Genomic DNA, 22,484 nt, shown 5'->3' on the forward strand with positions numbered 1-22,484 from the left:
GAGAAGCAGTAAAACACCTCTAGAAAAGTCATTAAGCAGAATTGTAGAGGGCTGGGAATGGTGAGCAACTGCATTAGGTTATTTACCTGTTTCGGTGTCTCGTTGAGGTGCCCGACAATAACAGCAGTCCATGAAGATAACATAGTTCAACACGTTGAAGAACAGACCTCCAATCCCAACAATGAGGACGAGCTGCGCTTTCTCGGTCTTCTGCGGATTGATAAACCTCTTGATTGCCTCAATGAAGATGCTAAACATCAGAGCGGTGGCAAAAACAGAGTTGCCAAAAGCTCCCAGCACATCTGCCCGGCTGAAGCCGAAAGTGCTGGCCTTGTGCCACCTGATGCGACTGAACCTAACACCAAACAAACCGATGATCATGGAGAGCAAGTGTGAGAGAACAGCAAAGGCATCGGAAGCTAAGGAGAGAGAATTGCCAACGTAGGCTACTGAGATCTCAACCGCGAAAAGCACAAGGCACACCACGCACATGAGGATGAGCCTGATGCTCCTGCCCGAGTAGCGGCCCATCTCTCTTGCTCTCTTTTCCCTTGCTCTGAGGTCCTACAAGACAGAGCTGTGCGAGAAGCAACTTGCTGCCTGCGATCCTGCCCTTCACCTGTCACTGCTGCTCACATGTTGGAGCCACTTTTATAGGAAGCAATAAAGCAATAAATCAGTTTAAAGGGCAGTTTAGCAAGGTTCATCATGTGAAGGCAGGCTGAAGGCTCCAGTCCTGTAAGGTTTCCACCCTCAGGAGGCTTTTTTCTCTGCGAAAACAAAAATAAACCAATGAAGACTACTAGGAACACCGACACTTGCTGCTCTACCCAAGGGCACTGTCCTAAAAAGCTGAATAGGGCCCAGACAGGAGAGCATAAGAAGGCGGCACAGAATTTTAAGCTGTTAGAGAAGGCATTTGTTTTGCATAAAACTTTCTTTCAGTGTCCGTTTTGGTCATTTGTTTGCCGGTAACTTTAGTACTGAGAAAATACTACATGCCTGTGGAAGAAGACATTCTTAATCCATGTTTGGTTTACATTATTTTTAAGAAGATGTTAAATGAGAACTGCCTGCACGGGTAGTTGAACACGTTGTCCATAGAGCAAGTTTCGAAGACAACCGATCTTCCATTTTAGCAACCTCGAGCTCTCAGCTGCTTGTACTTTTGGTATGTTTTAATGTTGCCCATACATAGGGCACAAAGTTGGAGGCCATTTGCTAAATGTGCAAATTTTCAAGTCCAGAAGAAAGCATTCCCTCTACAGTACAAAATGGCATTGTCTTGCCCCTAGGCATTACCGTAAGCAGAGAAGATTCACTGTACCAGAAGTAGAGAGGGAAAACCACCAACAAACCTACACATGTGTTTATGGGGTGGCACAAAATTCAGTAGACACAGAAGCTGAGCTTTAACAACAAGCACAAAATAAACCCATCTAGAAAACCCTGCCTATCTCAAAATCCCAAAGTAATCCTCATACAGTTGCAAGGAGGAGTCAGATTTGGGGGAAACACAACCAGAAAATAAGAGGGAAATAAGAGCTGAAGAAGTCCCAGCTTGTACTTGGTGCCAGTTCTGGAACAGAGTAAGAACCTGAGGCAGTAACTGGTTGTTGGTTTTTTTTTGTCACTCATTGTAGTACCTGTTGATGCCTTGAGGGTAGGCAGAGGAATTCATGCACACTCACAAACCCCAGGGAAGGAAATCTAGCTGCTAACAGCACACTGGGCAATAAGGATGATAAAACCAGGTGCCTTCCTCGAAAAGTTCGTGATCTGGTTTTTGTCTGAAATGCCCAAGTGCGTACATACAGACACACAGGTAGTTACAAGATAAAACGGAAGGAAATTACATGCAGTACAGCCATAGAGAGATAAGATAGTAACATTGATAACCTGAGCTGACCAACTGTCCCTGCTGGCCTTAGACTTCCCAAGGCGAACCAGTTTCAGGTCAAAAACGCAAACACCCACCCCCAATTTTCGTTTATTCTTTTGCTCACAGGGTTTCGACAGCCGAAATATTTATGTTTAAAGTCCAGTTTGTTAGAAGCCTTGCCTGCCAACAGATGTAATTTTTAACATTTGGTCACTTGTTTACATAGAGACTGCAGCTCTTGAGATTTCCACACCAGCACCTTTTAAGAACACCACTAGCCCTGGTAGGGTGAATTAGAACTAATTATAACATTGAAACTGATACTTGCTCTTCTTCATCTTCATCCTCTCACACCTGTGTTAATTCTCTTCCGGCTATTTCTATGGCGTTTTCTTCCTTCTTTTATTAAAGTCCAACTAATTAATTATTTCATTAGCTGAACTACAGAGCATGAAAAGTGTGATTTTTTTAAGAGTTATTCTCCTTGCAATGGGAACAGAGCAAGGTTAAACTTCAGAGCTCTCAGAAGTCCTTACTTACATAAGGTTTTGATTAGCAAAACATGAGATGGAGCTCACCGAAGCATCCCCTTGCAGCAGAGCTAAAATGCTCAAATATGCTGTTTTGTCCACAAGCAGCAGCACCATGCTAAGGCAGTTCTACTACATCCCACCTTACTATGCTATTTAATTCAAATTTATCAGCATACAAGAACTGAGGAACACCAAGAGCTTTGCAGTTCTAGTATTAACACAAAGCAGTATCATTTAATCAACTGTAGTGCTTTACTCTGATTCATATATTTATTCTTCAAGAGGCAATTTATTAATATTCTGAAAGCTTTTTATACCAGTATAATTAAGAGTACAGATGTTTCTCCGTGCTTTACAGATAGCTCAGATTGTGCCTATGTAACCTCATCTAGGTGTTTGTGCTCCGGCGGGGGGATTGGACTAGATGATCTTTCGAGGTCCCTTCCAATCCCTAGCATTCTATGATTCTGGTAGGATACTTGAGACAGATATGTCTCTCCCAGGCATGTGTGAGCCTCTGCTCTGTGGAAGATCACCAGAAGGAGATCTGCAGGGGGAGCCATCCGTGTTCCATCAACTTCAAGCCCTACTACGGTCAGGAAGAAACATGCTGGGGAGAAGTATTACAAAACCCAATCAACCCAGAGAGGGGGGAAAAAAAGGGGGCCGGGCTTCCATGAAACCTCTGGCTTCAAACAAACCCATTTGGAGGTTGAGAGCAACTCATTTCTAAGAACAGTGTTGTCAACATGTTTGCTCACGAATTTAATCAAGTCAACTGGTTGAAGGTTGGCTGTTTGTTCAAACTGATAAGGTCGCAGCAGCGTTAGAGACTGCATTTAGTTTTGTCTGTCCGTTGTTCTGCACTGTGCTATCAACAGCTTTTGCATCTCATGTTTAAAATATCAATGTTGTTAAGAGTGTTTCAATGGGAGCTGAAAGTGCTCATCTATTCATAATAATACGGTTTGCTCTGTCAAAAGAGTCTCGGTGCTCTCCTGTCTCTTATGCCTGAGGACACTGAAGCTGCTGGTTCCTGCCTCTCCCCTTCCCTCAGCATGAGTGTGGGGGAGCAGGCAAGACCCCCAGAGGTCAATCAGTCATCCATGGCTTGGTGCCGAGAGAATATCCCTTTGGTCTTACTCCTTATGCTCTTTCTCCAAGTATCATTCCAGCCAGTGCTACAGGCAATGTCCCAGGACAGAAAGACCTTAGGGCCACTCTTCTGGTGTCAACTGAGAATGAAAGATGAATACGTGCATTGACATATCATTCCCTAAATCCTTTGTCATTACTATCCTCAAGACTTTGTCCATATAGCGAGAAAATACCTAAACAGGTGAATGCAAGGTAGGTGATTTTAAGATGCAACTGCAGCAACTTTAAGATGCAACTGATGCAACTTCAGGACTAATCATCATCCAAGGAATATTACAGAGAATTTCCAAGTGCTCAACAATTCCAAGCAAGCTGATCTGACATGTTTAAACCTCTTCGCACTTTTCTCTGTTAAACTGGGGTACTATCACAAGGTGCATGATCCCAAACTGGACAGGCCACTGGTTCAATTTAAGATTCAACATCTTGACTGACCGCAGGAATCTGGATGACACATACTTTTGAAAAGCAGAGAAGTGTGAACATCTGGGAATAGTATGCTTAAGACTTTTGGGTTACTGATGCTAAATAAATATAGGGTTTTGGAAGCAGGCAGGGAGTAGTGTTGTCCTGGAAAGAGTTTGGGGAGGATGTTACTGGTCCAACTTTTTAATTGCCAAGTTTTCACTCAACTCTTCTCAGGGAAAGCGGGTTATATGCAGACAGCCTTCAAAAAGACAGGAGAAACAAGGAACAAATTAAGCATGTGTCATCCAAACATTATTTTGTGCCATGACAATCACATTTTAAGGTAATCCTATACTCAGAGTGGAAGTATTTTAATTATTATTTTTTTAATAATTTTAATATCTTCAGATTGTCTTTGCATTACTTATTGCAGTTATCACTGAGAGACAGCTACAAAATGACTCTTCAGAAGATAAACAGGTCTTTGCAAAATATTTGCAAAAAAGGACATTCACCTGCATCTTGCAAAAAATGTGGCATTTAATCTAAGATAGCATTTCAAACTTATTTCACAATGGGGTGAAAATATTCCTTGAAACACCTGACTGCACAGGGATTTTTCAAAAATGGTAACATTCACCACGCCTACAAGTTAGGAGCAAGTCTGTACTAAAAACTGAAAAATAGGAAGGCAAAATTAAAAACAGATGTTTATCTATAAAGTTTCTGCCAGTAAACTAAACTGTAGTGTTCACGACATTCTCTTCAGGCATTTTCTCAGTTTAGATGAAAATACATGCACCAAAATAGAAAAAGAGACCTGAGCAAAAGACACCCATCCTCCCTACTGAGCAACACAGAAAAAACAACCACAGCACGTTACAGCTCACGATACATGTTTATTATTGGGGATGTTTACAGAAAAGTCTGTGAATTACTGCTAGCATAAGACTGACAAGCAGAGGGGTTATGGTTTATGGCTTTGTTTTTTTGAATCGTTTAAAAAGTCGCAAAACTGATTAAGTTTGGGGGCTATTTCGGTCTTCTTAAAAAAAGTTCAATTCACAGATAAAGGAGAAGGTGTTTTCACTAGTAATTTAGTAACTACGACCAAATAGGGTGTAAAACTTGGCAGGGTTTTTGCCGCAGACACATCTTGCCCCACACTGTAGTTCACGGAGGGGCTGGAAAGGTATGCAGAGGCTTTTTGCTCCCATGGAGGGGGCGCCAGGCTCAAGATCTTGATCCCTGAAATAAAAACATATTCATAAATAAATACATTTATCTAAAAATAAAGTGTATTAGACCTAATATCTCAAAAGCAGGCAAATTAGTCTGAAAGTTTCAGAACTGGGTAAATATACTGTATCATGCAGAACAGCGAGAGTCAAGGGTGAGGATTATATATCAGTGTTATATCCAGAGGCATCTTACATTCCTGTTTTATATTCAAAACACTTTGATTTTGGTTGAGAGTTTCCAGTTCAGCTGTATTTTACCTGGCAGTGGTCTTCTTGATCCAATCCTCGCACTCGATTTCCCCACAAAAAGGGATTTGTACAATCTGAAGTGAGGGGAAGAAAAGAGAGAGGAAAAGAAGATAAATAAAAAACTAACAAAATAACCCCCAAACAACCAGTTATACATATTAAAAAAATCATCCTTGTCTCTGGAAGCTTCCAAAGCCTTAAGATCTCACCTACACTCAGAGTGGAAAAAGTTCCAATTGCAACAATTAAATTTTAATAGCTCCTTTGTTGTTTTTTTTTTTAACCCAATGTATCTTCCTTCTGTGGAAAGTATAAATACTTTTTGCCCTGAAATACTCTGTTTTTCAGGAAAAGTTTAAATCTTTCGAACTGCAGAACAAATGCTTGCTTACATACTGCAAGACAGTGCTTTCCTAATGAAGCTTCCATTTTAATTCCATTGCTATGAATGTTCATATTTTCTGAACAACACAAGGACCTACATATTTTAAGGAAACAACCGTCAACAGCATTTTCTTGGGGACAGTGGAAAGTGGTGCACGTTTGCCTGCCGTTTCCTTCAGTTAGCTTAACTGAATGAAATTGAGAAAGTAAAGTTGAAATAATAATCTCATACAGACTTCTCAATATTACGCTTAGCTATTGTAGCAAATCTCTTTTCCCAAGTTTTATATTCCATTTTACTGATCTTTTTCATTTTTTAATGGACTTTCACAGTGGAAAATAGTACTAAAAAGTAGGATTACTGTTAAGAATACACCCCCTACACACATTTGAACACCCATTAGCCGACAGCAACAACAGCTCCTAAATTCAGCCTTCACGATCATTTTAATTCTGTCCCAACTATGAATAAGGTTCACTGATCTGTGGCTTTCTTTCACCAAATTTACATTCTTAGTGCAAAATTCTCAGTTTGCCTTGAACTGGAATACACCTTTGTTAGACTTCACTTCGTAGATTCACTTCCTTGCAACTGCAAAAAGAAACTACTACCACTCTACTATACTGCTCTTGCATTAATCTTTTGCTAGTTAAATGTAACTTTGTTTAAATACCCGTGCAATTATTACCAGTTTCAACTAAACTTTGCATGCAACCTAGAAGAACAGAGAAGCAGTCTGCATTTTTAAAGAGCTAATAGTCAACACTGCAATCATAATTAGGGGAAAACAGTGAGAGGAATTAAGCAGGAATACTTCAGTTTACAGATTTTATTCTTAAACACTAGTCAATGTAATTTCAGTAAATTAGGGTATACATATACTATAAAAATTCCTCCATACAATCTATATAGATAGAGAGTTAAACAGTCATAAAATGATGCAATGTCATTTTTTTCAATTCAGATATGCCAATTGTAATAAACTTCTATAACCCAAGCACCAAAATGGTGCAAGTATCCCATACGGAAAGTGAAAATATTTGTTCACATTTCCAAGTTTAACTACACTATGAATTAGATTATACTAAAGTGCTAAACATAATACAAACAGTTCGATTCTCTTGGTCTTCTCTAGAATGTAGCTGCAAATGACTGCGAGTGTTGGACACTGAAGACCAGGCATTTTACCCTCTCCATAGGCAGAGGGAATCATTTGGAACCTCTGCAGTAGGAGGAGAAGGAGGGCTCTACACCATTTTATCACAATTAAATGATCATAATTTATGTGCATGTACAAATACAGAATTAGCTTCACATTCCATTCCTGCTCTTGCAAGGAGCCTGACTCTCCATTTCAGTTGATTTTTACATACATGTTTACTGCATCTGAAGATTTTTTTAAAGCTTATGTTGTCCTTGACTGTTTCTTGCTCTTGAAGGCAGTCAAGCATAGTTTCAGAATGCTTGTTTAAATCAGAAGTGAAAGATATGTGATGGCACATCTTGAAACCACAATACATGAGAGCAGTAGTACTAGTTGAACACCCATGCAGGGCACAATTATTTGTTAAGCAAAGACTAAAGATTTTTGTTTTTCAAATCTACCACCAGAATCATCAGATGCTTTAGAGAGACGTGCACCAAGGAAATGATACTTTGCAGACAGGAAGAAAGTTGTTTGGAAATAGAATATTTCACACTTGTATTTAGTTTTGTAGAGGAAAACGAGGCAGTAAACCTATTCCAGTATCTATGCACAGAATGTCTAAAAGCTCTGTATCCTCAACTTCATAAGCATGCTTAATTGGTCCCTCCTCTGAAGTTCATAACTATCCCTCTAAAATGTATTAGAAATTGAATTTAAGAGCAATAAAAATGCAAGAAAAGAGCGTGATGGAAGGTCAAGCCTAACCAAGAATGACTTAAAACGACTTGTGAAGTTAGCAAAAGTACGATGAATTCTTAATGATTGATCCTGGGAATCCTACTACTTGAACAGTGAGGTCTGTGACAGAATTTCAGGGTTAAAAAATTCTGTCAGTAGATCTCTGAAAAAGACGCAGCAGCTCAATTCTCTACTGAAGACTTAATCTTTCATCTGAAATTCAGGTACTTTGCCAGAACTTCGAATTTTTCACAGATCTCTAGATAAATAGAGCTCAGTCATCCACATTATGAGTTATTACTATCAACCCAAGGAGGTTTCTGACTTGCAGTTATCCTTGATGAACCCAACTCAGGTCATAAAGGCAACACTTCTTTGACGTAAATAGTATGTACTTTAAACTCTTACTTGAACCCTATTACGAGATTTAACAGATGTTTTTCACTGTTTGCAGTAGAATAATGACAGTAAGTTTATCTTAATTTGAAAAAAATATTTACATTAATCTCTCTGAAAAGCACTTTCTGATAAAAATGTAACAACTTAAACGCAATTTACTAAACTGCAGCACTGTAAATCACTTCAAGACACCCTGTCACCTCTAGCATAGGACTACATTTTGAATGGTCATAGCCTGAAATGTCATACTTAGTAAATACAGTATTTTTGCAGAAGAAGAAAGCAGCATATGTTACAAATTTGAGGAAAGCTAATTAATTTTTGTGCAGCTCTACAGGAGAAGCTTCATCTGCTTATGAGGGGAGAGTTCCATAAAAACTGTAACAATATTTATATATAAGCTTCAAAAGTTCTAGCCCCTGATTATTTGTAAGGCAAAGTGTGTGAAGGTACTTAACGGGATAGAATGAAGTAAATTTCCTTACCTTTCCTGAATCAAGCTCTTTCTGAAAGTCCTCCATAGTATTGGCCACCACCATATGACTTTTTAGGTCCTCAGAAGCTCTAAATAAGGGGAAAAAAAGAAATCAGTCAGTGCAGATTTATGCACATAACCTCACTGGCCAGACGACTTAAGTTTTCAGACTCAGTCAAAAGAGGAAGTTACATGCAGATAAGCTATATATTCCTTCAAATCTTCCTAATCACATTACGTCTTTCTACCGCTCCTGCTCTCAAAGAGATAAAATTTGATTAATTGCCAATGGGCTGTTCTCCAGTTTGCTGCACATTTCACCCTGTTAAGTCACACAGTTGCACATGTCACTTCAACACCAAACAGCTGTAGACAGAAACAGGTAAGTGCTACAGATGCCGATTTTTCTTTTTTAATTATGTTTTGATAATGCCTTTTAACCAGGTAAAAATACTCTGCTTGTAAGTAACTTTGATCACCACAGAAGAAAGTAGGAAAACTCATCTGCCATGGTGCAGGATCAGCACAATGTTCTTTTTCTGTCTCCTTACAAAGAACAATTTTCAATGAGACACTCAAGGGGATTTGGCATACACAGTCAAATAACAGTTCCAAAAGCATTTGACTGCTTATAAAACAACACTATGACAGTCAATAGGACACAGAGTCTTAAAATACACTTCTGAACACAAAACTTCTACCACTGAACTTTCTCGGACAACTTTGTTTCTTTCAAAATTCTCTACCAAAAGCATATTTCAGGAATTAATCCTGTGCATTATTATTCCATTAATTATTTATGATGTATTTGTTTATTAACACTTTTTGATGCAAACTCACAGAAGTATTTTTTAAAAGAAGTTCACAGCCTTTAACATTCTGTTTCATGAGCACAGTAGGAAACTTCTATCGCTGTATATGAACAAGTTTCAGAAGCAGAAAAACAAAATATCACAAAAGATGGGCCTAACCTGCCTTTCTGCACAGATGAACCAATAATGTGAGAAATTCTGACAGGTAAAGTGCATCTGTGATTAGCACAGCCATTTACTGTTCCTCCCAATTTACCTGTTATAAAGGTTAGCATGGATCTCCTCCAAAATCTGCTTCAGTCTGTCTTCTGCTTCCTGTTCAGAAAAGGTCAGCTTCTGTCCTGTGTCTCTTCTAACAGCTACAAACTGTTGGCTCTTCATATCTCGTGGTCCCACTTCAACCCTGACTGGAACTCCCTTCATTTTAAAAAGTTAGGAGTTATAATGAGTAAGCAATTCTCAGAAGAGTTCATTTTCTCTTTTTTTCCCCCCCACCGCCCCGGTTGTTCTAAAGCCCAGTCTTAATACGGAATCACTTCACCACATTCACATTTCTTTGGAAAAAAATCAGCATATATTCCACCAATTTTATGCATTTCTGTCTTTCCCATCCGCACTTTCTTCACTTGTGCATTACACCTTGCTCTAACTTGGCTTCATTAGCTTGGAGACTCCATCTGTGTCAACATGCAACTAATACTGAGACAGTTAAAGCACAACTGAAACTACATGGAGTTATCTGTCTCAGACAGTGCAAACCAGATTTTTAACCTCTGAATGATTAAGACTTCTATAGTCATTTTAATGTCCTAGTTCATACAATAATACTTTTAAATTCTATTTTCACAGAACACTTTCAACAGCACGAATGGCAAATAGGAAAAGTTCTATTAAACACAGCCCTAGTATCAACATTAACTACATAGAAAATTTAACTAAAAATAGATAGTCACTCAATTTATGTAAAACTTTTTACACTTCATAAACATTGGTGATAAGAACCATGTAATTTCTCATCTCCCATATACCATCAGATCGATAGTTTCCATTTTACTAGTCAGTTAAGTCTATTGAGTCTAACTTATTTTCTCTACATCCTGCTAATGTGTCCCAAGCCGTAAACATTGTTTCACAGGCAATGAAGAGAGTAAGTGCAAAAGCATTTTGGTGCTTTGTTTGTTTGTTTGTTCTTCCCCCCACCGAGAGAAATCTAATCAGAAAGCTAAACACATTCTACAGTCTTCAACAGGTGAACAGGAGAATCAAAGAGATCTACCCAAGCTTTCTATGCATTTTGTGCTCTGGAATCTCTTCAAGTTCACAGCTTCCACATGATTCCCTACCCCCACCTTCCCTATCCCCCACTTATTTCTGCTAAAAAGATAACATAGTAAAATCTGTCTGAAGGGCGAAGTATCTATTCCTGCAAAGCTACACAAAAAGCTATTCAAAACGATTATTGACAAACAATTTAAACTGAACAAACATTCTAGTTTATGGCATACAAAAAAAGCTGTCTCCACAATGAAAACTTGGTGAAAAGTACCTAGTATTTCTAATTGTATTATTACTTTTTTCAGCATACAAGGCATGCATAACATGCCCCACACATACTCCACATAAAAGCTTCAAAACACCTCCTGGAGAGAAATGTACCTTTAGTTCCCAATGGTTGAATTTCCAGCCAGGTGAATAGTTGTCTCTCAAATCAGCCCGTACACGGATATTAACACTAAGCAGCCTATCACGATATTCATTGCATTTCTTCAATAAAGCCTCTTTGTCCTCTTCAGACAGGGAATTTGTGATACCACAGGGAATAATTACAACCTGAAATACAATTACATGTACTTTACATTATTAAAAAAATAGCTCCTAGTTATTATAAAAACATAAAAACAATATTGTGGCCCTATATCCCAGTAATTTCTTTCAAGTTCTCAGAAAGATACATTTCCCTTTTCATCCAAACGATACAGCTAAGATTATTTCAAATAGATGGCCTGTTAAAGGGAGCTTGTCCACCGCAATACTCTAGTGATTTCTATTAACTTTATACAGCATGCTCTGTAATCAGAAAGCTCCTAATCCCATGTTAAGTCTTCCAGGTGCCCAGTATGAAATACCCATGAATTCCAAGACAGGAAAGGAAACAAAATGTTAGTTTACAATATTTTTACACACCTGAACACAGGCTACTCGAGGTGGGAGAACCAAACCCATGTTATCTCCATGAATCATTGTCATTACACCAATAGTTCGAGTTGTGATGCCCCAGGAATTCTGATAAGCAAACTGTTTTTCTCCTGGTTTCTTGGGGTCTTCAAATACAATTTCAAACATCTTTGAGAAATTCTGCCCTAGATGATGTGACGTTGCTCCCTGAAATAGTTGCACACAGAAAATCCTATTCAATGGAAAGTTAAGTCTATCAAGCATCAGTTTAAGGCTTTCACCTTATTGTATTTATTGAAAAAAATATTCTTCTAAATTAGATGAATACCTGGATAGCTCTTCCACTGGCAGATATAAATGCCTCTACAGTGGTTGTATAATCACCCCCAGCAAACTTCTCCTTCTCTGTCTTCCTTCCTTTCACAACAGGGATTGCCAGGAGATTTTCGTACACTTGAGCATACAGATCAAGTATCTGCATCACCTGCGATGAATTTACTGTCTTAAGAAAACTCAGTATTTTGCATTTGCTAAATCATGAAATATTTTTATATGCCAGAGTTTGAAATTTTAAAAATGTAACACGTTCTCAAGATTGTGATTAAAAACCAAGACTTCTTCAATTGCTTAAAACTTTGGCTGTTATTTTCTATGAATAAATAGCAACAACAATAAGCCATGATAGAAAACAGGAAGAGTCACTCCAGAAATGCCAGTCCAATGGCTATATTGACTTCTAGTTTCCAGCTAAAAGTCTGAACATCTGCTAACCAAATAAAGATATGCTGTGACATACAATAAAACATCTGTCTTTTGGGCAACGGGAAGTGTTAGAATTTCTTGCAGTTAACATGTGAATGCATTATTTATTTTTTTTAAGGATTTTTAAGGAAAGTAATTCTTAAGGAAAGCATTCTTGACGTATCACACTTTTCAAACTCCCCATATTGTTCGAAGAGACTAAAGCCTCAGACATAGGTTACATCTAAAGAAAAAAATGGGTTCCTGGCATTTTTCATGAGGGCTCCCAAAGAAAAGGAGACAGATTTCTGTCACATCCTAGTAAAAAGATTTGTTTGTGTTGCTATGGAGCAAGGTAACTTGTGAAAGCAAAAGCACCAGCACATTGGCTTTTTACCTCCTCTGCTGCTTCTTCATATGTTGCAAATGCTGTGTGACCTTCTTGCCAAAGAAACTCACGAGTGCGAAGGAAAGGTTGGGGATGTTTGAACTCCCAACGCTGGAGGGGGCAAAATAAAAAAATTGAACACCATGATTAACACTGAAGTGTCAAATTATTGTTAAAAATAGTGCTTATGAATAAGTATTAAAAAATGCTAAATAAAAAGTCAACTATTCACAGGTTTCTACTTAAACAATATCATCAACAATATACATTTGATAAAAGTACTTTTTATTAAAAAAAGAAAAACAAATCACACAAACCACATTCATACTTTTGCCACGAAATATGTGCTGTGATCAGTATCATCACGCTACGTCCACATGGAATAATTGTCCTAGACTGCACTTATGATATGACAGTGACTCAGAAATCATCTATAGACATACCACAATGTTGCACCACTGATTAAGCTTGATAGGAAGATCCCTGTGTGACTGCACCCACTTTGCAAAGGCAGGATACATGACTGTAAAAAGAAAGCAGCTTTGGGTCTCTGCACAATAACAGCCAGTTTACACCAAACTTTTCTTTCTGCTACATATAAGATTAATATTCCCTGCTGTGAGAACTCTGTTTTTATGTTTAATTCTCTTTAAACCATGTTTTTTGTCTTAACACATAATATTTTCACTGAAGGGAGTACTTTCACTTTGTCCTGTGTCTCTGCAAAATAGCTTGCTTGTTTTGCTGGTCAAAGTACGATCCAAACCTTAGTATCTAATGACACCATGTTTGAGTCACTGGCTTAGAGTGTGCAAACACATAAAAATCCACTGACATCAAGAATTCAGGATGTTACCCCACAGCTGATTCAATTAAAAACTTATCCAGCCTGGGGTCTTAAAATGTTTGTTTAAATTAGTCAGAGGAAACTTTAGTAAGGAGTTACAGAAAACATTCTAAAACATGGGTTGCCACTTTTCAAAAGGGATGCTTGTGTCAGTTACACTGTATCTGTAACTGTTTTCTTTACAGCCCAACTACATGAAAAGAGGTCTACCTGTTTCACTTGTGGGACGTACAGCAATAGGTTCAGCCAGATCTGTTTTCCCAGATCTTGTGACCCAAGCTACCTAAAGGAAGGAAAAAAATAAAAGAAAAAATAAAATCAAAGAAAACAAGTTTGAAAAAACCCCTACTTTCATACTGAGCTGCAGAGTAAGTAAGTGGTTTGGTGTTCTTGTACTCATATCAAAATAAAGTTTTGAAGTGTACCTCAGGAGCAAAGTCAGCAATGTGAGTCTTCTCTTTCTCTAGGGCAGCCTGGGACACAAACATGGGGAAGTAGCAGTTTTCCACTCCAAGTTTCTTGATCTCTGCATCGAAGAAGTTCTTGATAGCCTCCCAAATAGCATAAGCCCAAGGACGAAGAACATAACAGCCACTCACATCGTAGTATTCAATCATCTCTGCTTTTGTGATCACCTTTCAAAAGATGATTTAAATATTGAAGTTTCAATTTAACACACGAAGAACATTCAGTAATTCAAGTGTCTAGCATGCGATTCACGAAAAGTCTCCTATTTAGAAGTCTTTGCGCTCAAAAAGTTAGCAAAGATATGCTTTGAGATCGCCATTGTTATCTATAGTTAAAGTTAAGCAGGAACATTAAGTTTAATAATAGAACTGAATAATGTAAACACTTAACTAAAACCAATGAATCCAAGCAAGAGACAGTAGCTAATTTCCAGAAACCAACAAATCCGCACTTTTGTAAGAAACATCTCGATCGCATGTCAGAAAATATTTTTGATCCTTAGGGCATATGCAAAAATTATACTAGTGAGAGGCAATGTACACCACTGATATTTATTTCCAATCTTCCATAAGTAGACTAATCTAAACTACTCATCCCTACTCTGATTGTTTTGAACATCATGAGCCAGCAAACTCATTCTCTATCAACAGGTGCTAACTGCTGTTACACATCATCTTGAGGTGAACTAAAACTCCCAAGCCTGTGAAATTCTGATCACTTCAGTGAAGTTTTGCACTCTTGACGAAAGAGGAATTCATACATGAATTGAGAAAGTCCTATATACATATGGGTGGGTTGACACTCATCTTTTTCACAGCTTCCTAAATATGTTGAACTCTTCAGTCCAGGCACTTCTATTTAACACCATGATAGCAATGTAAGAAATAGAAAGAGCAAGTATTTTGTTTTCTATTAAACAAACCCGCACAAAAAACCAAACAATAAAAAACAGAAATACAAGATAAGATATAAATCCCAAACAGATTTTGGTTCATAGGCAAATGTAGTAATTATTCAAGTCAAACTGATGTATACTTACCTGAGAGAACCACTCTGCCAGATTTTCTTCTTTTTTAGCTTCTAGACCCAGCCTATGGTATGAGAAAAGAACCAGATGTGTTGCACAGCATTTAGCAGTGAAATTTATCCCAACCCTTTTTTTTTCCTTGGGGGCAGCAGCAGAAAAAGTGAGGTGTGGAAGAGAATATTTTAATTTTACTTCATTAAGTTAACTTTTCCCAATTTTTTTCTGACAATTCAGTACATATTGGCAAGCAGGAATTGCCAGCATTTCTTTGCCTTGGCTAACCAGAGTATTTAATAAAAACAGCCCTGTTTCTTTTCTGCTGTTTGAACCTACTAATTCTCACCATGGTTGCATCGAAGAACCTCATAATGATGCATTAAAAAAAGCAATGCCAACAAGAACCTAAAATTAACCAGACCTGCGTGCAAGCTGTCTTCATTTAAAACATTTCTTATCTAGCCAGCAGCTACAATTTCAGGAAACTTAAGCAACTTGAATTCACCATTCATGTGAAAGTCACACTGTTCAAGACAGAAAACTGACCCTACCACCAAAATAAAGATAGCTACTAAAATGGCAAGATTCTAAAAAAGGCTAAACTCACCAGACTTACATGACAGTAGACAAAAGTAAAGTTTTAAAGGTGAAAAATGTATTTTTCTGGCGTATTTCCTATACAAACTAACCACATCTCTGTCTCTAACGTGTGATTTGTGTATCTGAGACAAGAAATTGTGCTGCATAATACATGCTGTGGAAAAACTTCTAAACTTTCAGTGTGAAAGCAGGAGAGGGGATGCACATCAACCATCACTGGATAGTTACACCACCACCACCAGCAGTGCATTCCTTGTGGTTTGGCTACATACTGCTCATGGTACTCACAGTAAGTATTTTGGTACAATGAAGTAAGCGTAAGGGGGTTTTTCCTCCAAGGTTTACACTGAGCAAGATACAGCAGCACATCTGCAGAAGCAAATACTGCAACATAGCAAGTTCTCAATGACAGTAATAGCACCCAGAGCAGCAGAGTGTGCACTCTGCTTTATGCTTTTCGACAGGCTAGGTGGAATTTTTCTCAGTAGGATGCCGAGGTACAACTGACACAGTTAGTTTGCAAGTGTCCACACTTCTGAGTGAAATGAAAAACTTGTAAAACTCTAAATCTGAATAGCAGTAAACAGTTGAGTTCTCTAGCAAATAGATTAAAGATCACATCTTTACCTGGTTTGTTTCTTAGGCCCTTGACCCTCTCCTGATCCACTTGAGGAGAGTTCATTACCACTCTGTCCTTGCAAAGGTTCTTTTTTTGGGCCATCATTTTGCTTCTGTTGCTTACTCTGCTTTTCAGACTTGTTCTCTTTCTCTTTCTTCTTCTTGTCTTTGTCATCAGCACCACTAGCAGAAATTGGTTTATAGTCAACTCCTGCAACAGACTTATACTGAGCCTTCAACTGAAGAAGTTCCTTAACAGCTGCATCTATCTTTTCCTTGAATAACAAAAAAACAAAGATAAATTCACACAGACATCAGAATAAAATGGCTATATCAAAAAAATAAAATGGATATATGTATGGTATTGTGGACATCCACACCGTGTTGGGGAAAAACAATATGCAAAAGCCAATACTTAAATGCATAAACATTTTAAGGACCAGATCTGATCGGAATAATTTTAAAAGTACATTTCACATCTCAGAATTCAAATGCTGCCTATTCTAAATGTACATTTCTTAATTCCCGCAATCACACTGAATTTAAAATAGATTTTTAGCTTTAAATATATATATTGCATTTTTATATTACAGGACATTTTTACCTTTTCTGCTTTTTCTGATTTCAATTTCCTAACTTCATCTCCTTGAAGAGCTACTTTGCTAAACAGGGCTTTAGCTTCAGGTGTGTCTGGACCACTGAGTATCATGTTTGAGGCCTGGGGCAAAGCACCTTGAGCTACTGGTGGATGTCCTGGCTTGTAGTCCTGCCCAGTCTTTTCCTTGTAGTCAGCTTTTAGAGAAAGGAGGAGTTTTACTGCTCCATCTACTTCATCCTATATGGAGGACACATAGGAAGATGTACCGGTGAGAACTAAAGAGAGAACTGACTAGAAGCATGATTTTCAGGCTAAGAAAATAAAATTTTCGCCTAGCAATAAACAGTGCTTCAAAATTAGGGGAGGACTCAAGTAACAGCTCTTCCCCAAGTACAGAAGTATATTTGAGAGCTGTCATATTGTACCAAAATGTTCCTCTAGTCCACCTGGTCAGCTACAACCTGTTAATAGCAGAATCTACAATGGAAAAATACAGTAAACTGTTTTACTGTTTTTAAAAAGGGCTTTTTTTAAAAACAAGCAAACAAAACCCCCAAACAATCTGAAAGCACCCAACACCAAAACCAATTCTACAAGGCAGAAATATAGGTGGAAAAAAACAGCAGCTCCTGAAAACATATAGGTTTGTCTCGTGTTCTTTTCCACAGCTATCACTGAATTTGTCAAGTTTTGAAGAGTTGTGCTATTGATGCAGCACACTACATACTTTTATCTTCACTTGTCCCAAATACAGCAAGAAAAAGCAGAATGCATTAAAAACTTCTGCAGGGTTGGCATCTGCTACGCTTGTGCCTATTCATCTAGATGTAAGAGGTTAAATTTGGCTTCCTACATCAGTCACATTTAGAATTTGTATCTCTGAGTCAAGAAAGTATCCCGCATCAGAATAGTCTCGTGGCATTATCAGGCCATCCAAGCTTGATGACTGAGCCATGACCTGGACATAAGAGAGCTTAGTCCACTGTTTGATCATTACTTGGTGAAAGATGTCCCCCCAGTGGCAAAATGAGGTAAGAATTACAATTGCTTATTCTCTATTAACTATAGTACCTTGGGAGCCTTCTCTGCTTTGAGTCTGCGTACCACTTCCCCTTGTTGAGCTACATTATCATAAAGTGCTTTGCCATCCACTAAGCTACCAGGTGCCAAGTTACTGCAGCATACAGAAGATGGAAGTGTAGTGGAAGGTATACAAGGAGGAGCTGAAGGTGGATTTCCAGGCTTGTACTCTTGACCTGTCTTTTGTTTATATTCTGCTTTCAGATTTAAAAGAATTTTCACAGCCTCATCTATTTGTTCCTGAAGCAAGAAAGGAAAACAGCAGTTGCAGATAAAGACAGAAACACCAGAGATGCAACACAGTACTTAAGATAACACAACCTTTTCTAGAATAGCACTAACAGAACTGTTGTATTAAAATTCCTAGAGCTAACTCGTTAGTATAAGTTGTCATTTCTGAGTTCCGTGGTAAAATGTATTCAGACTCTGAATAAAGAATGGTTCCCTGGCCACTATCAAATTACTACCAAATTTATTATTGCTGTTCAAGCTTTTAAGTTATGGGCCTTTTTTCAAGTTACTGCCTATATCCTGCTTGCCTCATCTTGTCTCACTAAAAAAAGTACTTGTTTATTTTCCAGGTTTTCCACACACTATCACAGAACTCATTAAATCAGTCATATCAGCTTAAGAGAGTTTGGAAAAGCACTTCATGGAATTTGAAAGTACGTGTTTATATTCTGTTCTTCAAGTTTCACAAAACCTGTAATTAGGTTTTATCCTAAATTGAAAACATTGTTCCACTCAGAAGTATTCACTGTTATTACACCTTTGAAGCTTTCTCCGATTTAAGCTTGCGGACCACTTCGCCTTGTTCAGCTACTTTACTGTACAGAGCTTTGCTGTCTACTGGACTTGGGGATGGAAGAGTAGAAACAGGAGAAGACTGAGGAGGGACAAAGACCACAGGTGGGTTTCCAGGTTTGTACTCCTGGCCTGTCTGTTGTTTATATTCTGCCTTTAGGGATAAAAGGACTTCCACAGCAGCACCTATCTCATCCTGAAAGAGAAAGGAAGGGGCAGAGAGAGGGAGGAACAAAGACAGAGAGACGTAAGACTCCAAAGTGCACCTTAAATACTTCTATGAAAAGACTGGCAGTTTACGTGCACCTATTCCATTTTCTTAATTATTCAGTAGAGTTGTTCAGACAACTTTTCTCTACTACTTTCCTGCTTTGAAAAAGTAATTTGTGTTAAGCGATATACAACTCTGTTAGTCCTAAATAGAATTATAACAATAAAGCAGCTTAGCTCTTCACATTTATTTATATTTTATGGTGCCACCAAGACACTATTATGGACAGTATTTAACCAGCAGGCAAAGTGTGTTATTTCCCATCTTTTCTTGCTCTGCATTAGAAAGAACAGAAAGAAAACAGCTCTTAGTAGCTATGTTTTCAATACTCAGCTCCAGAGAGGAAGAGGTTTCAAAAATCTCTGTATTATTTGGATCTTTACTTTCTTTTTTCTTTTCTGTGTTTTGTTTTTGTTTTGTTTTGTTTTTAAGGTCTAAATAGCAACAAGTCAGTCCTATGAAATCATATAATTTGATCAGATTTAGTTAAATAAATACATACATACTGCAGGACATCTCAACCCCAAGGACCAGAACTGGATGCTTAATCAACTCATGCTGTGGGGCGAATCTTGTCCACATTTCAGAGCAGCAGTCTAAGAAACACAGGGATTTACCTGCATTTTTATGCATATTAACACAAACTTTGTCATACGTGCCTAGCTAAAAGGTGAGTACTGGAAAATACAAGTCTTGACAGAACAGAGCCCAGTCCAAATGATGATCACCATGAAGACATGGAACCATAAGCACCCATTCACCTCCACAGACAGAGGACAATAGGCTATGCAAACGCAAACAAAAAAAACATTAAACAGCCACCTTAGGTGCTTTCTCAGCCTTCAGTTTTCGGACCACTTCTCCTTGCTCTGCTACTTTATCATACAGAGCTTTACTGTCCAGGGTACCAGAGGTCTCAGGCTTTGAAGACTGTTCAGTTACAGATGCTGGAGGATTTCCAGGCTTATACTCCTGGCCTGTCTTCTCTTTGTATTCTGCTTTCAAGGCCAGCAACTGTTTCACAGCTTTATCAATATCTTCCTTTGCTGCCTTCTTAGCTTTCAAGTCACGAACTATATCACCCTGTGCAGACACTCGGTTGTACATTTCCAGGTGACCTTCAGATACAGTACAGGTTGGAGCAGAATTATCACCAACAAGCAGAGCAGATTTTCCTTTTACAGTTGAACTAGCCTAAAAAAAAAAAAAAGCCAAGTATTCAGCACGATAATCTTGTACAGTAACAGATGTACAGTCATACATTTTATAGAACTTCTATAAAAAGCAGGTTTACCTCTTTCTTTGCAGTTTCAGCTTTGCTCTTCTCTTTTGACCCAGATGTTGGCATTTCCTTAGTGTGTCCATCAGGGATGTAAATCAAAATGCACGGAGCATCTTTACAGCTGTAAGGACTATAAAAGTATTTACAGAAAACACAACAATAAAGGAAATACAAGATAAACATGAAACATTTATTGAAACAAATTTTCTACTCTTTCTACAAAATGTTCTGGCACAACTGCAAGTTTATCTTTGTACACCACTGTAGTTACCCAAATTTACATAAGTGGGGATCTGCACTGATTTGTTACATACAAGTGGTTTTTTTTTTAATGTTAATGTATTATGCTGAAATGCAGTGTAATTTAGTAACTTGGTAGCCTGCTAAAGAACTGTTACAGTTAAATAGCATGCACACACTAAAACTGGGCAAATGCCTGTTTTATTCTGTATATATTTGGAATTAGAAGGAAACCATGATGGCTTTACTAAGTCCAAGTTAGCTGGGGTACACCAGAAGCTCAATGTGCTTGCCTTATAGACTGTCTGAAGAAGCAGGAATGTACAAGCTAAAAGTGATGCCAGACCACAGAAATATTCCACAGAATGGTCATGGTAAAGGTGAAAGTTTTTGGAGGCAACTTTACTCTTGCCAATACATGTGTGAAAACGCTAAAATACAGCAGGCTAAAGAAAATTCTGTGAAGTCTGCTTAGACCACTCTCAGGCAGCTTACCTCACTGGCTCATACGGTTGATCACAAATAAAGAATCCTCTCCTCTGAAGTTGTATGATGTCTCCTTTTTTTAAATCCTTAAGGCAAGGATCACCTAACATCAGTTCTTCTTGCTGTAAGTGTTAACAGAAATCAGTCCAAATCTAACAGTGCATAACAAATAGTAAGAAATACAGTAGAGCTGTTGACCGATAGCAGTGATTTTCTGATTGTGGAAGTGTTGAAATGTTAGTTAATTCCAGGGGCAGCAGAACAAGTACTTGCAATAATATGCCATATCACAAGATAAAAACTCAAACTGTTGGTCACAGATGTTTAAAAGTCAGATAATGCCTGAGAAAAAACATAAGTCAAATTTCAACTTCATAATTATGAGAGGTTAAATGGAAACCAGGTATATCAGCATGATTTACTTGTTTGACAAATGAAATCTTAAGTTTTTTTAAAAAAGGTAACTAGAAATAGTGATGGCAAAAAAAAACCCACAAAATTAAGGTTTGTAGAATAAAGGGGACAAGAAGATAACTCACCTTGCTGTTTTGGTTGATATATTGCTTGAAATCTTCATCTTTACCTAGAACTGGCTTAGTGATCAGATGCTCATAATTTACACAGACAGTTGGGATGAGTGGTGCACGTGGAGTTTCTGATAACCAAGTGATCTTAGTTGTTTTTTTGAAATCCTTATTCTCTAAGTTCAACTTGGCATCAATGGACACAATTTTTCCACTTGAATTTCTACAAGAAAACAGAAATTACCAGGAAAACTGAAATTAATAAGAGTAAAGCCTAAGTGATTTGCTCTCAGTTTATACTGCACTCTATCAACAGATTCACTGAAATACAAGTGATCAGATTTCATTTTTGAAGTGTGGGAGACAGGCAGGAAAAGTATATTCATTCTTAAGGTTCTCCTTTAGTTGTGATTTCTTAAACATAAAGAGACAGTAAAGAACATGAGGAAAAACAATCAAAACAATCCTCCTTATTTGCTTTATGTTCTCTATTCCAGCTCACCCCATTCTGCCACCATCTCAACACAACCATTTCAAAGATAGTCTGATGGCAATGGCCTCCTTCCCCCACCTTAACAGTTTGGCAACTGAAATTTTGATAGGTGTAGTTTTTCAGTAGGCAAAAGCAGGTATTCATTACAGCACGAAAGCTGTTAAAATTCTAAGTGTTCTGTAGTTCTGGGTTTGTTTGTTTTTGTGGGTGGGGGTGGTGGTTGATGTGTTTTGGTTTGGTTTTGTGGGGGTTTTTTGTTTTGTTTGGTTTTGCTGTTGTTTTGTTGTGATTTTTTTTTGGTTTTGTGTCTGAAAATGCTGTTTCACAGTGGAAATACTACCACAGATATGCAAATAAAACTGGATGAGAGGGACACGCAGTATCAGGACTGGTGATTTCAGATCACCAGCAAAATAAA

General features: G+C 38.0%; 1 protein-coding gene across 15 annotated transcripts in view; it reads right to left on the reverse strand.

The window, feature by feature from the left end:
- Window positions 1–4,860: 4,860 nt before the first annotated feature.
- The window catches only part of EPRS1 (glutamyl-prolyl-tRNA synthetase 1), a 39,843-nt gene continuing 22,219 nt past the window's right edge, over window positions 4,861–22,484 (reverse strand). For 2 of the 15 annotated variants that reach the window (XM_065058502.1, XM_065058500.1), the window contains 20 exons: window positions 21,589–21,796; window positions 21,059–21,171; window positions 20,336–20,444; window positions 19,864–20,235; window positions 18,736–18,966; window positions 17,958–18,206; window positions 16,893–17,123; window positions 16,298–16,563; window positions 15,086–15,137; window positions 14,004–14,213; window positions 13,789–13,861; window positions 13,175–13,254; window positions 12,741–12,842; window positions 11,931–12,086; window positions 11,612–11,809; window positions 11,084–11,257; window positions 9,684–9,844; window positions 8,626–8,704; window positions 5,481–5,545; window positions 4,861–5,229 (listed from right to left, as the gene is read on the reverse strand). In XM_065058502.1, the coding sequence (XP_064914574.1) occupies window positions 5,079–5,229; window positions 5,481–5,545; window positions 8,626–8,704; window positions 9,684–9,844; window positions 11,084–11,257; window positions 11,612–11,809; window positions 11,931–12,086; window positions 12,741–12,842; window positions 13,175–13,254; window positions 13,789–13,861; window positions 14,004–14,213; window positions 15,086–15,137; window positions 16,298–16,563; window positions 16,893–17,123; window positions 17,958–18,206; window positions 18,736–18,966; window positions 19,864–20,235; window positions 20,336–20,444; window positions 21,059–21,171; window positions 21,589–21,796 (3,280 nt within the window). In that variant the 3' untranslated portion in view covers window positions 4,861–5,078. Of the gene's footprint in view, window positions 5,230–5,480; window positions 5,546–8,625; window positions 8,705–9,683; window positions 9,845–11,083; window positions 11,258–11,611; window positions 11,810–11,930; window positions 12,087–12,740; window positions 12,843–13,174; window positions 13,255–13,788; window positions 13,862–14,003; window positions 14,214–15,085; window positions 15,138–16,297; window positions 16,564–16,892; window positions 17,124–17,957; window positions 18,207–18,735; window positions 18,967–19,863; window positions 20,236–20,335; window positions 20,454–21,058; window positions 21,172–21,588; window positions 21,797–22,484 lie in introns of all 15 variants that reach the window. The other 13 variants (XM_065058501.1, XM_065058499.1, XM_065058504.1 and 10 more) reach the window with 7 other exon arrangements.

The sequence above is a fragment of the Columba livia genome, chromosome 3 (genome assembly GCF_036013475.1).
Source record: "Columba livia isolate bColLiv1 breed racing homer chromosome 3, bColLiv1.pat.W.v2, whole genome shotgun sequence".
Lineage (NCBI taxonomy): Eukaryota > Metazoa > Chordata > Aves > Columbiformes > Columbidae > Columba > Columba livia.